Here is a 15,569-nt window from a genome sequence, read left to right on the forward strand (position 1 = left end):
GATCCGAGAAGTGTCTGCGACCTACACCACAGCTTACAGCAACGCCGCGTCCTTAACCCACGGAGGGAGGCCAAGGATCAAACCCGCAACCTCATGGTTCCTAGTCGGATTCATTAACCACTGAGCCACGACAGGAACTCCAATGAAAAATTCAAATCTTTAATGTAGAAAGTAAAAATACCTCATGTTCCCGTCCTGCTAGAGCCCTGAGAGGGGTTGGGGTGAGTCCCCTCCTCCATCTGGGGGGTTGCTTCCTGGCCCCCCCACCCCCCAATCCCTGAAGGCACCAGGATCACCCCCTGAGTCCTAGGCCCTGTGACCAGGTCCCTTTGTAGCCTGACCTCTAGTGGGCACCTAGGGTCACTGCAAGCCGCTTGACCCCAGTCAGCAAGGTGAAAAAAAGAAATGTCATTTGCATAATGTTTTCAGAACTTTCCCTGACTTTGACTTGAAAATCCACAAGTGATGGAAGCCCGCCTTCCTAGGACATGAAATGCTCCGTTGGCGGGGCAGGGAGGGCTTCTCAGGGAGCAGACTGGCAGCAGGCACAGACCACCCAGGATATGGCTTGGGGAGCCGTGAACAGCCCAGGCCAAGCTGCAGACACAAGCTCTTCTCGGGGAAGCCAGCCCCGCCACTGCCTCCACCTCTAGAGCATCTCTGTCCCCAAGCCTGGCTGCTGGTTTGGAGGCAGGTGAGTTGGGGCCAGGCCATCCCACGTGCTGTAGGGGTTGAGCCGCATCCCTGCTCTCCCCCACCGTGACAACCAAAGATGCCTCCAGATGTGGCCACGGTACCCTGGGGACAGTCACCTGGTGGAGAACCTCTGGGTCGATACCTGGAGCTCCATGCCCAAATATGGCGCCAGGTGTTGGCGACTCAGCCATGAACAGGTGGCAAGGTCTCAGTCCTGCGTAGGTCACAGCATAGAACACCCCAAAATGGGTTCAGGTGCCTCCCCCTGACTCTTGGGTGCTGTATGAGGGGATGGCCTGTACCCAGTGTAGTTGGACGTGTGGTAGTTGGCATGACAATAAAGGTGCTGTGTCCTCACCCATCTCCATCTCTACCCAGGACCTCACTGCCAGAACCTCAGCAGGGGCCTGGGAACGGGGTGTGTGCAAAGCTCCAGAGCTGTGGTTCCTCCCTGGTACTGGGCCTGCCCTCCAGCACGTTTCCCTGGCTCCTGATGGACAGGAGGAGGCCATGGCCACTGTGTCAGCAGGAGCACCGTCTGCCACTTGAGCTGGTGGATTGGCTTCCCACAGGGCGGGTGGGCGTGAGGCTTGGTGCCACCAGGAGCTTAGCGGGAGGGAGATGCCCACCCAGCCTGGCGTGCTGAACTGGGATCTCTGGGCGGAGGGTTGAGCACTCAGTTTTGCAGACCTCCCAAAAGACACTGATGTTGCACAATAGATCCCTTCTGCAAACATTGTTTTGAGGGTTGCAGAGAATGTAAGATACACAATGTTCCACCATCCTCAGAATCCCTGGTATTCCCCTTCAGAGCCGGCACCCCCACTTGTAAAGCCAGTGTTCTCCATCCCTATAGTTTAGCTTTTTTCTAGAATGTCAGATGAACAAAATTACATAGTACGAAGCTTTCTTAGTCTGGCTTCTTGCATTTAGCAGTTTCTCAGCTTTCTCAGTGGGCTTTCCTGCTGCTCGGGGCAGGCCTCTGGCCTGGTCAGCCCAGTGTGCTCCTGTGTAAATCATATAAGGGGCTTCAGTGAGCAGGCGCAGGCACAGGCGCAGGCCAGGTGAGCACAGGCTAAATGCCGGCCCCACTGGGGCCCTCAGCCAGGGGTCCTTGGGTAGGGAACACACTTCAAGTGACTCTGGGAGGCAGGGCTCTTATCCTGCTCCTCCTCCCACTCTCTGGGGATTTGGAAACAAAAGCCTGGCAGCTACGTGTTTGGCAGCCATAGGCTTCTCCCCTGAGACAGTGGCAGTGAGCCAAGCCCTGCCTGAAGTGGGAGGGAAACGGGACAGTATGAGGGAAAAGGTACAGTTCTGCCACACTTACATAGTGACGGCTGACTTGCACGGAAGCTGACTCTGCCTGGCTGTCTCTTAAGCACCTTTCATGCTGTGTGAACTGGTCTTTTCAAACTTCCTTTGGGATTGGTTTGAGGCACAGAAGTTAGATGACTTGTCTGATACACACAGAAAGAGGTAGGGTAGGGAATGGGGGGCCCTTGTCACTTGCACGCAGTACTCTGGAACAATAAGTGGGGTCAGCAGCACATGTGGTGATGGATTTGCTGGCCTGGCTTTGTTGTGCCTGTTCTGGAAGCACGTGTAGGCTTCGCCATGTGGTCTTTGCTCTTTGACCCCTTGTTCACAGTGTTGTGGGTTGCGGTTGTGTGCTTTTCCTCATTGGGTAGAGCTCCTCTGTGAATACGCCCTAAATTTTCTTTCTAATCTTTTCTCCTCTGAATGGACATTTGGGCCATTTCTAGCTTGGAGCTGTTAGAAGGAAGTTGCTGTGGGGTTTCTGTCCATGTCTTCCGGTGGACTAAAGCTGGGTGAGGAACTGCTGGCTCATAGGGTATTCGCACATTTAGGCTTTGTAAACACAGTCTGCCTATATGGCAGTATCCCTTTTGTGAGTAGTATCTGAGGGTTCTAGCTGCCACATCCTTTATAAACTGTCAGTCCTTCTAATTTTAGCCATTCTTGGTGAGGATGGGGTTGGTGATGAGCTACTCTTGACATGGAATGACAAGACAGTGTACCAGTGGTGAGGGCCAGAGCTTCCACTGTTTTCTATGCTACAGCAACGTTCCACTGGGCTCTGGAGAATGGAGATGGCACAGAAGCCAAGGGCCCTCCATGGTGGGCTGAGGTGAGACAGCCATGAATAAAACACTAGGCTAATGGTGAGATTCCTGGATAATTTTGTCATTAGCTATTAATGGACCCATGGTGACACACAGACCACTGTATGGAGGGTGATGTTTGAAGTAATAAGCAGCTAATATGGTAGAGCACTGCCCATTCAGCATTGGTGCTGGCTAGAAGCTCAGCCCTGTTCACAGGTCATGAACTTAAAACCTGTTTAATAAAGGAGCCAAGAAACCTGAGCAGTGCCTGGGCGCATCCTGTTTGCCCATGGCTAGCATGCAGCAGTGCCTGGGCGCATCCTGTTTGCCCATGGCTAGCATGCAGCAAATGAAGGTGTGGCCCATCAGGGCTAAAGATGCTTATGATGACTTGAGCAAATACTGGTATTAATCAAGAATATTAAAGTTAGCATGAAGATACTGAAATGCAAATCAGATCTTGTGGTAAAGAACACAGGGAAGCAGAAAGCATTTGATTTTACTAAAAGGTGAAAACAAACATCCTGTCTCCACTTTCCGAAACTGCCGGGAAGGCACACGTGCGAGGGTGGAGAAAACGGAGACCAAAGAGCAGAAGAAAACAGGCCGAGAGTTCAAAGCGGCACCGGCACTTCTGGATGTCGGCTGTTCTGAATTCCACGGGCTTCTCCCCAGAGGCTGCTCAAGAAATACACATTCTCTAAAGTCAAAATTTCAGCCCAATTCGTCAAGAGACATTAGGGGTGCCCGGTTAAATCTGAACGTCAGAAAAACAATGGACTTTTTTTTTTTTTTTTTGCTTTTCAGGGTCGCACCCGCGGCACATGTAGGTTACCAGGCTAGGGGTCCAATCAGAGCTACAGCTGGCGGCCTACACCACAGCTCACGGCAACGCGGGATCCCTAACCCGCTGAGCGAGGCCAGGGCTCGAAGCAAAAACCTCATAGTTCCTAGTGGGATTCACTTCCGCTGAGCCACTAGGGGAACTCCACCGACCACTTTAAATACAAGTATGTTTCAGGTCCTGCGTGGGATACACTCCTACAGAGATGCTCCCCGGCGCCTGAAGGCGCAGGGGTGCAGGTCCCACCTCTTTCTTCCTTTCCAGGGGACAGAGACCCGGGCAGGGGCGCCCCACGGCCCCGCAGGCCCTTCCGTGGAAACGGTGCGTGGGTTTCTCTGACTCGTGGGAGGGGGTCTTCCGGAGCAACGCCCACCAGAGCCACGCCAGGGCCGCCACGGAGAGGAGCCCACACGGGTCCGGTCCCACCTTCGCCCCGCCCCAGGGCCCGGCGGCGCCTCGTCTCACCTCGCCCCGCCCACCTCGAGCCCCGTGCTGCTTGGGTCCAATCGGCCGCCAGATGATGCGTGCACGTGTCTAGAAGGCAGCGTCTTATTGGCTAGTCAAGGCCCAATCAGCGGTGGGATCAGAGGGCCGTCGCCGGAAGGGCCGGGCCTCGGCGGGGCGGGAGGGCGGAAGAGGAGGGACCTCGGGGTCGCGGCAGGCCCCGTGGGCGGGCGGAGGCAGGGCTGCGCGAGGAGTGACGCGCGTGAGCCAGCCCCCAGCTTTCGTCACGGCTGTCCTCATGAACCTCGTCAGCACCCTGACAGCCGCTAAGCAGAGCCGCAGCGGCCACTTTCGGGAGCCTTCAGGTGTCCGTTCGGTCTGTCAGCGCGCAGTCACCCCAAGCGCGTCATGACAGGCAAGTGTCCCCTCAGTCCTGCACGCTGGGCCCCCCGCCACGTCTGAGGGAACCCAGACCCCGGGCTCCCTTGCGGGGCCTCGGCTCCAGTCACCTGAGGGACCCCCGACCCCGAGTTCACCTGAGGGGGCCCCGACCCCCAGTCACCTGAGGGGCCCACGACCCCAAGTTCACCTGAGGGGCCCCGACCCCCAGTCACCTGAGGGGGCCCCCTACCCGGAGTTCTCCTGAGGGGCCCCCGACCCCGAGTTCACCTGAGGGGGCCCCGACCCCAACTTCTCCTGAGGGGGCCCCGACCCCCAGTCACCTGAGGGGCCCACGACCCCAAGTTCACCTGAGGGGCCCCGACCCCGAGTTCACCTAAATGGGGCCCCGACCCCGAGTTCACCTGAGGAGGCCCCAACCCCCAGTCACCTGAGGGACCCCAACTCCAACTTCACCTGAGGGGGCCCCCTACCCGGAGTTCTCCTGAGGGGCCCACGACCCCGAGTTCACCTAAATGGGCCCTGACCCCGAGTTCACCTGAAGGGGCCCCAACCCCTAGTCACCAGAGGGACCCCAACCCCAACTTCTCCTGAGGGGGCCCCGACCCCCAGTCACCTGAGGGGCCCATGACCCCAGGTTCACCTGAGGGGCCCTGACCTTGAGTCATGAGAGGAAGCCCTAGCAATCTCAAGTGACCTGGGGGAGCCCCAGGACCCTTGAGTCACCCCAGCCCATAGTAGCTTGTACCTGTCAGGTAGATAGGACAGATACCACATTTACACTTGTAAGCACAAAGGAGCAATTAATTATTTCACTAAGTGAACATGTCAGGAGTAAGTCATCAGGCGTGGATGTATCCAGATTCTCAAGGACTATGGTCAAGGACTGTTTGTCTCCATCTTTTTTTCATTTTCTTTTTATGGCCACACCCATGACATCCATGGTATATGGAAATTCCTGGTCTAGGAGTGGAATCTGAGCTGCTGCAGCCGTGGCAAGCCAGATCCTTTCCTTTAACCCACTGCTTTGGGCTGGAGATTGAACCTGCTTGATGGCAGTGACCCAAACCACTGCAGACAGATTCTTAACCCACTGCGCCATGGTGGAAACTCCTGTTTCAGTCTTTCAGCTTTGCTTTCTTCCCCTCCTGGAGGGAAAATGACCACCAAGACCTCTGGAGGCTTACAGTGTCAACAGAAAATGACATTCCTTCTCCCATTGTTTTCAACACCAAGTCCAAAATGCCTTTCATTAGGCTGATTTGGGTTATGACACCATTCTGAGCCATCCTCTGAGATGAGCTGGGTTCACTTACTGGGTTGGGGTTGTGGGCCCCTCTTCCCACCCAGGGAAACAGCAGTGCTATCATGACCCTTAGGGAGCAGAGCAATATCCCACATCCTCTGTGTTTTCAAGGATCAGATGGAGGAGTTGAGCTCAATGACCTGAAGCTATTGTCATAATAAGATAGTAATAATAATGATTATCATGATACTAGAGTAACAGAGTCTGTGTTGTCTGTGTGTGTTGTGTTGTCATCCCAGAGACAAGGCACTCAGGTTTTTATACTGCAAGGAATTTCATTAGATGTACAGTTTTGACAGTATTTTCCTTCAGTATTCCAGGTAAGCTCAGGATGTCTGATAAAGTATCCTAGGTGTTGCAGTTAGCAGCTCCATGTCTTGGAAAGTTCTCACCAGGTTGGAATATTCCTGTCTTTCCCAAAGGGCATAGCACAGGATTAGCTGAAGTGTGCCTGAAGCAAGTAGGTTTGGGGATGCAGGATTCCACGATAGCACAACATCCGGGAACCCCCAGACTTCAGCACGTGAGAGTGCACATACCTGTTTCTATTGGCACCTCCTTCCCCCTCTTAGGCTGAGAATGATGACCCCTTCCGCTCTTGGAGTTTAATGATATGAGTCAGGCTGGCTCAGGTCCTCATGCTAGCGCTCCCTCCCTGCAACTTACACAAAGCTCAGAACTTTCTAAGCCTTCCTGTTCTTTCCTAGGAAAAGAAGCACATTTCAAACCTTTGGGAACGAAGTGTGCCTCATAGGTCATTCGGTAAGGAAAGCAAATCTCAACCACTTTGCCCCAACCCTGCCATGCCCCTGTAGGGTGGGAAGAGCAGATAATGTGGGGAAGCAACATCTCATGAGAGGGGGTGTCAGACAGGGAACTCATGGTTTCAGGGGCCATGGCCAAGGCCCCAAATCTTTGTATCGGGTCATCCACTGCCTGCCCCACCCCCCAGTTCCTCATGACACCTTGAGACAGGGATTCAGGAGACCTGAGAGAACGAATGCTGCCCTTTATGTATCTGCTCTGGGCGTCAGCTCCATCAGCCCCTGGAAAGGATGACTTTCCCGCTCCTTCCTGCCTGTGGGTGTGGTGAGGATCACGTGGGATGAATGTGGAAGCTTTTGCCAGCATAAAGTACTGTATGCAGATTGACATAGATCACCCGAAAAGGGCAGTCATTTCCCCCACTAGAATTGGTTGTAATTCCCTGTTTTCAGAGGGGAGACCTAAAACTTGCTCATGGTGATGTGTTTGCAAATCCCAGCACACCTGGTCTGCAGGCTCTGGTGGTTCCCCACTAAGTGACTTTGCCTCAGCCCAGGCTACAATGGCCTCTTTGTGAGCTTTAGGAGCCGAGGTCCTTGTCCCTGCCCCTGCCTTTGCGTGCCCTGTCTCAGCCTTGTTGCCTCTGAGCACAGATTTGCTATTCCAGAGAGTGCCTTGATTCACATCACTAATGCAACGTCATGGTCAATTTGTCTTTTTCTTGCTCTTGCTCAGATGTGCCCTGTCCCTAGCACTGTTCACCGAGAGTCCATCTGCTGTGAGTGCCACACCAGATTTGGGGGCCACCTGCCAGTGCCTAGGGCTGAGGCGGCTCTGCCTTACTGGGTCCCTCTGTCCTTGAGACCCCAAAAGCAGGTAGGTGACTTGAACCAGGGGTTCAGATTTATGAAAATGTGATTGACATACAATAAAGTGCACATATGTAAAGTGTACAGTTTGATAAGTCTTGACATACGTATACACCTGTACAACCACCTCTACTTGAGATAATGTACAGTTATGTCTAGGTATCGGAGGGGGATTGGCTCCAGGACTCCTGTGGATACCAAAATTCGGAATGCTCAAATCCCTTATATAAGACAGCATAGTGCAGTACATATACTCAACCCTAAAAGGTTATACCTTTTTGTAATTCCACTCAGCCCTCTCTGCCCTATGGTCCCCAGGCAACCCTGGACCTGTTTCTGTCATCATAGATTCATTTGCATTTCCTTGAATTTTATATAAATGGAATCATATAGTATCTACTCTTTTTGTCTGGTTTCTTTGACATGCACAATTATTTTTGAGATTCATCCACATGTGTGTGTTATGGTTCATTCCTTTTTACTGCTGAGTAGTGTGTCATTGTGTGTATAGACTATAGTTTATCCACTCATCCAGTGAAGGATATTTGGATCTTTTCCAGTTTTTTCTATTTTGTCTAACAAATGAAGCTGCTGTGAACATTTGTGTACAAGTCTTTGTGTGAACATGGCTTCATTTTTCCTGGGCAAGTACCTAGCAAAGGAATTGCTGTATCATATGGTTGGTATATGTTTAAACTTTTAAGAATATGTCAGCTGTTTTCCAAAGTGGTTGTACTATTTTACAGTCTTACCAGCAGTGTTTAAAGTTCCAGGTCCTTCACATCTTCACTAATACTTGGTTTAGTCAGTCTTTTAAATTTTGGCCACCTTAATAGGTGTGTATTATTATCGTTTTAACTTGTATTTCCACCATGACTAATGATGTTCAGCATCTCTTCATATGCTTCTGCTACCTGCGTATCTTACCTGATTTGTGTCTATTCAGATATTTTGCCTATTTAAAAAATTGTTTTTTTTAACTGAGTTTTGAGAGTTCTTTATATATTCTGAATACAAATTCTTTTTCATGTATTAAATTTGCAAGTGTTTTCTCTGTGTCTCTGGCTTGTCTTTTCATTCTTCTATCACCATCTTTCTTTCTTTCTTTTTTTTTTCTATCACCATCTTTCAAAGAGCAGAAGTTTTAAATTTTGATGAAGTCCAGTTTATTGATTTTTTTCTGGATCTTGCTTAGATGTGCTTATGCCCAGCGTAGTAATGGATTGTGCTTTATAAGCATTTCTAATAGATCTTTGCCAAGCCTAAGGTCAGAAGGGTTTTCTCCATGCTGCTTTCTTCTGGAATTTTTATGGTTAACTGTTTATATTTAGGTCTGTGCTCAACTTGAGTCAGTTTTTGTATACAGCATGAAGTATAGATTAAAGTTCATTTTTTGCACAGGGGTTTCCAGTCATATTATAAATCTCCTATCTTATATGGCTTTTTATATTATATATTATAAAGTCCATCCTTGCTCCACTGACTTGGCTTTGCAGCAGGACTGGGTGGTGCTAATCCCTGGGCCTGGCCACTTTGCTCTTTGAGCAAAATTGGGTTCTTTTAAACAGAGGGGGAATAATTGCTGTAGGGGTGACCCATTGGATCGGCCCGGGTAGTTCTGTTTTCCTCGTCCTTGGGGCTCTCAACAGGCATGAGTTGCTCCCCTGCTTCTCCACCTAGCCAGCCCCCTGACCTGAATGCTCTCCTAGCTCTCATCTCCCGACTTCTGGCAATTCTTCTTTCCCAGTGAATGCTGCTGCACAGGGGGCTGGCTTGGGCAGGATGGGGTCTTGCTGCTTCTCGCACAGCGCCTGCCTTGGAAAATGGGCTCAGCATGTATGTGTGGACTGCGTAGAAGTGACCAGAGTGTCCTAACCCAGCTGGGCAAAGGGGCCGCAGGTGAGAGGCATCTGGTGCAGTGGTGGCGAGTGGTCACGTTGCAAGGAAGTTCTTGCGTCTCCAGGCCTTGGCATATTTCTTTCCGAGGAGCCCCAGGACCAACCCTCCATCCCCACCCCACCCCAGTTCCCCTTCCCTGTGGCAGTGTCTCTGCTTTGCAGCACATCTTACACCCACATTCCAGTTCAGTCCTCCTGTGGACTCAGGAAGGGTCCACTTGAAGGTGGTTTTATGTTTTGTTTTGTTTTTTCCTTTTTTTAATTTTTGGAGTTAAATTTTGGAGCATATGGAGTTCCCCAGCCAGGGATCAGATCAGAGCCACAGTCACAACCTGAGTTGCAGCTGTGGCAACACCAGATCCTTAACCCACTGCTCTGGACTGGGGATCAAATCTGTGACCCAGTGCTCCTAAGATGCCACCGATCCCATTGTGCCACAGTGGGAACTCCTTCATTATGTTTTATAATGTGTACTATGAGCACGTGGTTGGAAATTCCCGCAGTGCAGCCAGGATATTGTGCGAGGAACTCTCTCTTGTGCCCTTCCCCTGGAGGCTTCCTCATTTGTCCTTCTGGAGATTTTCCATGTGTATGCTGTTTTGCCAGCGATGTATAAGTCACCCTGACGCTGCGCCTGAAATAGCCATGTATCATGTATCTGAGGGGGAGTTTGCTGGGTGGCTTGGCCGCACGTGTCCCTGATCTTGGGACCAGTGAGCTGGCCCAGGCGCCATCTTCTGTGGCTAGGGCAGAGATGTGAGAGCAGTGGAACACCTGCAAGAGCCTTCAGCTTGATCCGGATCTGGCTGCTGTCACTTCTTGCTTTTTCTGTTGGCCAAAGCAGGGGATGGTCTGATCAGAGTCAAGGGCTGGTGTCCACCTGCCCCCCTACTGGAAGGAACTGCAGAGTGGCAGGGCAAAGGGCTAGGCTCTGGGGAGGGATGAGGAATTGGGGCATCACATATGTTATTTTTTTAAAAAAACTATAAATGGTGGCATGCTGTACTCACAATGCTGCATTTCCCACTTAATATCCCATGTCTGTGTTCATTCTGTATCAGGACAGAGAGGCCTGCCTCATTCTTTCCAAAGGCCTCCCATTCCCTCTGTCCCCATATCTCTTTATCTGTTGTTCCTTATTTTGGGCATTCAGGCTGTTTGGTCACTACAGCCAGTGCTGCACTGAGTGTTCTTGAGTACCTGCACACGTGTCCTCTTGGGATAGTCTCAGGAGTGGAATCGCTTGACCAAAGACTATTCATTTTAGACACTGACCATTGTTGTCAGGAGCTGCTGGAGCCTTGTCTTTTGCTGAAAATGCTGAGTCTCAGACTATATTTTGTGCTCCAGGGCTGATCCTGGAGACTTCCAGGCTCAGGGCAGAGCTTGGCCTCCCGACTCCCACTGTGTGTCCTCTGAAGCATCACAGGGATGTCCCACTGCAGAGGTGCAGGTAGTTGCCAGTGAGGGTGCTAGCTACCCCTGGGAATGTTATGCAGGGGAGACCTGCTCCCTCAGCCGGGCGGTTGGGCTGTGCTGTGGGCGGGTGTAGGAGAGGCCCTTTCCAGGGCGCTGTTCTTGAGGCTAATGTCTGAGGTGCAGCTCCATCCTCCTTTGGACCTTCTCTTCCCTTCCTCCGTTAGATCCAAAAGATGGTCCGGTTTTACGTCCTCAAATCCACCAAGGCATGCCGCTGCCCGTGCCATTGCTTTGGGGGCCGTCTCCCGATGCCTAGGGATCAGGCCACGATGCCCTACTGGGTGCCCCAGGTCCTGAGGTCTCAGAAGAAGGTAAGAGGGTAGCTCGCAGGGCAGCGAGGCCTGAGAGTGAGTGTGGGCCGAGGAGGGACCCAGAGATGAGGGGGATGGGTGCTAGGTTCTTTCCCCAGCGTGGCCTCCAGTAGTATCTGGGGTCCTCTGGAAGCTGTGGCCCGGGGTAGCAAAGTGCAGGAGGTGAGCAGTACTTGGGTCAGGGCCAGGTCAGGTATCCTAATTGTGTTGGGGAGGGTTGGGTACCCTGCTCTCTGATGAGGATGCCCACTGCTGCTGCTGCCTTTCCCAACCTCTCTTCTGACCCCTTCTCCTCTCTTGCCTCTTCCTACCTCTTCCCTCTTCCCTTCCACCTTGCTCACCTCTCTCTGTCTTCCTTCCCACCCCATCCTACCTCTCCCTGCCTCTCCTCCTCCCCAGCTCTTTCCACCTGTCAGAGCATCCTGCTCTTGTAGCCCCAGCCTCAGGCATGGAGGGAGGGGAGAGACCATTGCTCAAATGTCCGTGCTTTTTCGCTCTGTCTGGCCACCTCCACAGCTTTGGGTTCTAGGTCAGTGACCAGGGGAGGCAATTGGCCAGGTCCAGTTGAACTCAGCCCCAGGGCCCCTTTTCTCCTGTGCTTTCAGAGTATCCTGTAGTTAGAGGCTTCCTTCTGCCTTTACCCACATTCTAGCTGTCGGTTTTCTGTCATGAAATAGCAAGCTATTCCCAGAATTAAGATCCAGAGGCTTTTATTTTTTGTCTTTTTAGGGCCGCACTTGGGGCATATGGAGGTTCCCAGGCTAGGGGTCTAATTGCAGCTGTAGCTGCCGGCCTGTGCCAGAGCCATAGCAACGCCAGATCTGAGCCGCATCTGCAACCTACACCACAGCTCACGGCAACGCTGGATCCTCAACCCACTAAGCAAGGCCAGGGATCAAACCTTCAACCTCATGGTTTCTAGTCAGATTCATTTCCACTGCGGCACAATGGAAACTCCCAGAGGCCTTTTGAAAGGAGACCATGACTTGCATTCTGAACTGGCCATGGACCCTTTTCAGGCGGTTTCCAGGCCAAATCACTGGCCCCCCTCTTGATGCGTCACTAGGGCTGACACACTTGCCCATATTCTTATCTTTTAGGTGGTGAAAAGGCAGCAGCATCTTAAAGACATTCCAGGTAACTCAGCGCACACGTATCTTACCCCTCCCTCTCCCCATGGAAGACGGGTCTCATGAACATCCTGTTGAGGGTGGGGAGACTTCTCTCGTCCCCCGATGGCTGTAACACAAAGAAGGCCACAGACTGGTGCACACACCACTTCTCCCACCTCTGCCCTCGCCAGGCATCACTAATCACCCACCCTCTTTTCCCAGTGAACCTAGAGAAGCCTCAAGGTCTCCCAGTTCTCAATATTGGCTCTCAAGTTGAAGCCAGTTTGCATCCTGGGGTTAGGTGGTATTTGAAGTATTTTTTTAAGATGTAATCTATAATTCATGATATATAGTGTATGTAAGTGTGTATTGTACGTAAGTAGGTATTTGGAACATAGTGTGTGTGTTTGTATTTTGGTCCATTCCTACATTCATGTATTCATGACATTATATGTTCATGACACCGTGTTTACGTGTATATTCATCATAGGTTCGGGGTGGGCACAGCGTATATTCACAGGTCCGTGTGTTCACAGTGCGGCATGTTTCCTTGTATCTGTGGCCTGGTGTATGCACGTCCTACCTGCTCAGCCCTGGTGATGGGGGCAGGGGTGTGTGTGTGTGTGTCTCCACACCCACCTTCACTCTGTCTCTAAAGCGAGTGCAGGTATTTTCCCCTCACGGATGGCTGACAGGTCTGCTTTCTCTGTATTGCGTGTGAGCATAGGAGTAGGTGATGTTTTGTGGGCTCAGATCACACCTCCCCTTTTCATGCTGGGGTCAGGATGCACAGTGCATCTCCTTGATGGAATCTGTGAAGGGGGTACTTACTGGGCGTGCTGAGAGGTTGGATGATTGACACGGGCTTCCTCTGATAGGCAGCTCACTCAGAACCAGGGCATGCAGTGGGGGTTGAGGGTTGGGGGGTTGGGAAGGGCTTGGGAAATGAGCAGCCACCACCCCCACCCCCACCTCTTCGTGCAGCAGATACCTAAACATTTTCAGTTAGGAGGAGCACCAATTGTCATAGCCTTTGGTGGTGGCATTTGGAGCTATCTGCCAAATCCTTTATGATGTGTATAATCTTTAACCCATCAAGCCCAGGTCTGGGTAATATCTACAGACACTCTTACACACATCTGTCTGCGGCAGTGATTTCCTCGGTCAGAAATTGGAAGCAGCTTAAGGGTTTCTGAGGGGGAGGATAGATGTAAGTGGGGGTACATTTGAAATGTGGCATTAGCTACCTAGAGTTCGCAGTTATTTGGGCCAATGAAATCACTCCCAGACACACTCCAACATAGCAAAACAAGTGGCTCTAGCCTATGCATAGGACTCCATTAATGTCATTTGAATAAAGGAGAGCTCTGTTTGTGTGTAGATGAAGGTGGGTGGTGTGTTTTGAGCTGACAGATAACCCTTGTGGACTGGGAAGGGGGCAGATGAGACTCCACAAAGAGAGGCTCTTGAGAGGGTGCCCAGTGAACAACACAAAAAGCAGTATGTTGCCTCGAGTTTTAGGTAGAAGAGCCAGAAATCATTTTATTTAAAAAAAAAAGTGGAATGGCCGTGGGATGAGAACCACCTGAGAAATTGTTCTTCTAACCATATAATCACCAATTTATGGGTATATTTTTATTGGTTGTTTTTGGCGTTGAACACTCTGCATCTTTAAGGAAGCCTAAAAGCTCAGTTTATTGTTAAATCGTGCACCCATTGATATGTTGTTAAGAACCAGTATTAATTTTTACTCCAGCCATTGTTTTATAATTCAGGTGGTTTGTGTTAATAATGTTTCAAGCCTCAAACCCATTCAGGTCAGAAGGTGTTCACAGAACAGGAGGGAGAGCACACGTGTCATTGCAGCCACCAGGATAGCTCTCTCCTTGAGCTGAGCTTCCTACACAGTGATTTAAAGATATTTTTCCCTTGGCCTCACATCCAGCTGGTTTCCATTTTAAAGAGAAAATATGTGTTTCAGATCTTGTATTTTCCAATAAAGAGGAGGCTAAAATGTACTTTCCTTTTTTATAACTTTTTTTTTTTTTTTAATTAGGGCCACACCTGCAGCATATGGAAGTTCCCAGGCTAGGGGGCAAATTGGAGCTGCAGCTGCTGGCCTGTGCCACAGCTGCAGCAGTGAAGGATCTGAGCTGTGTCTATGACCTATACCACAGCTCACAGCAGTGCTGGATCCTTAACCCACTGAGCAAGGCCAGAAATTGAACTTGTGTCCTCATGGATACTAGTTGGGTTTATTACCACTGAGCCACAATGGGTACTCCTTCTTTATAATTTTGTGGTAGAATTTTTTATAAGGAAAATAGACATTATATTAATAGTGCATTTTTATATTAGTACAATTAGAATGTACATTTTATAGTAGTACCATAGTAAAAATAAATTAGATATAATATCAGGAGAGTCATATGTGATCAAAGCGGGTCTCGCTAAAGAGTGTCAAGGAGATGGAAGTGTTGGAATTCTGTTTGTGGTCATGGCGATTGTTAGCTTGTGGGAAATTTCCAATACTCCACTGAAGGCTTTATTCCCGTTACTCAGCTGCAACCATGATCAGCTAAAAAAGGAAAAAGTGGAGTAGATCCCAGCTAACTGCCATATCCTTTTATCCATAAACATTTCAGGAAGTAGCTCTAAAAGGTAAAGACTCAGAAAATCGCCATGCAGCCCCACAGCCACTTTAGAAACACGCAGTATGTTGGCTCTGTCTCACTCCAGGGCTGTGGCCTGCCTTGCTGGGGTACCTGCTTTCCTTGTCCTGGGTTCTGGAGGGCTCTCGTGGGTGCAGACTCGGGAGCACCCTGGCCCCACACCCCACTGGAGCCTGACGTACTTTCTTTGCTTAGAAGCCACCGTGGACCTGCGCTCCGGGTACTGGCAGATCTGTGGTGAAGGGGGCCGTCTCCTCAAGTGGCAGCAGCTTCGGGCCCTTCACCAGCCCAAGCCGGTGGCCCCAGGGCAGCCAGCAAGCCTCTTGGCCCCCCTCCTGCCCCTCAGTCTCAGCCTCCTGACCTTCCTCCAGGCCCTGCTGAGGGTCATCGTGGCCATCCGGTAAGCAGGTGCAGGTGCAGCAGTGGTGGCTTTGGGCTCATCTCACTCCCGGGCTGTTTTGCCCAGGGACCGGCACAGTTTATAGTTGTATCAAGGGTGTGGGAGAACTTGGTTGCCACTCACCAGAGGATGAGAGCTGGGACTGCTGTCACATCGTTACCGTGGTCTGAGCTCCTGCTCATACCTGACCCAGATATCTTCTTCCAGAAGATGCAAGGGAGGGGCTATCCAGGTACTCTAAGGCC

At 51.0% G+C, this 15,569-nt stretch overlaps 1 protein-coding gene across 4 annotated transcripts in view; it reads left to right on the plus strand.

The window, feature by feature from the left end:
- Positions 1–4,300: 4,300 nt before the first annotated feature.
- C6H16orf95 (chromosome 6 C16orf95 homolog) overlaps positions 4,301–15,569 on the plus strand; it is a 316,513-nt gene continuing 305,244 nt past the window's right edge. For 3 of the 4 annotated variants that reach the window (XR_014805268.1, XR_014805269.1, XR_014805270.1), the window contains exons 1-5: positions 4,301–4,528; positions 6,526–6,580; positions 7,319–7,459; positions 10,994–11,140; positions 12,241–12,277. Coding sequence is in view for 1 of the 4 variants with exons in the window: in XM_013998133.3 (XP_013853587.1) it covers positions 7,319–7,459; positions 10,994–11,140; positions 12,241–12,277; positions 15,120–15,324 (530 nt within the window). In the remaining 3 variants the exon portion in view is untranslated. Of the gene's footprint in view, positions 4,529–6,525; positions 6,581–7,318; positions 7,460–10,993; positions 11,141–12,240; positions 12,278–15,119; positions 15,325–15,569 lie in introns of all 4 variants that reach the window. The other variant, XM_013998133.3, reaches the window with a different exon arrangement.

Source organism: Sus scrofa, chromosome 6 (assembly GCF_054392235.1).
Source record: "Sus scrofa isolate SSC_HxYL_T2T_F1_AM1 chromosome 6, Sscrofa_HxYL_maternal_Yorkshire_Landrace_v2.0, whole genome shotgun sequence".
NCBI classification, from domain to species: domain Eukaryota; kingdom Metazoa; phylum Chordata; class Mammalia; order Artiodactyla; family Suidae; genus Sus; species Sus scrofa.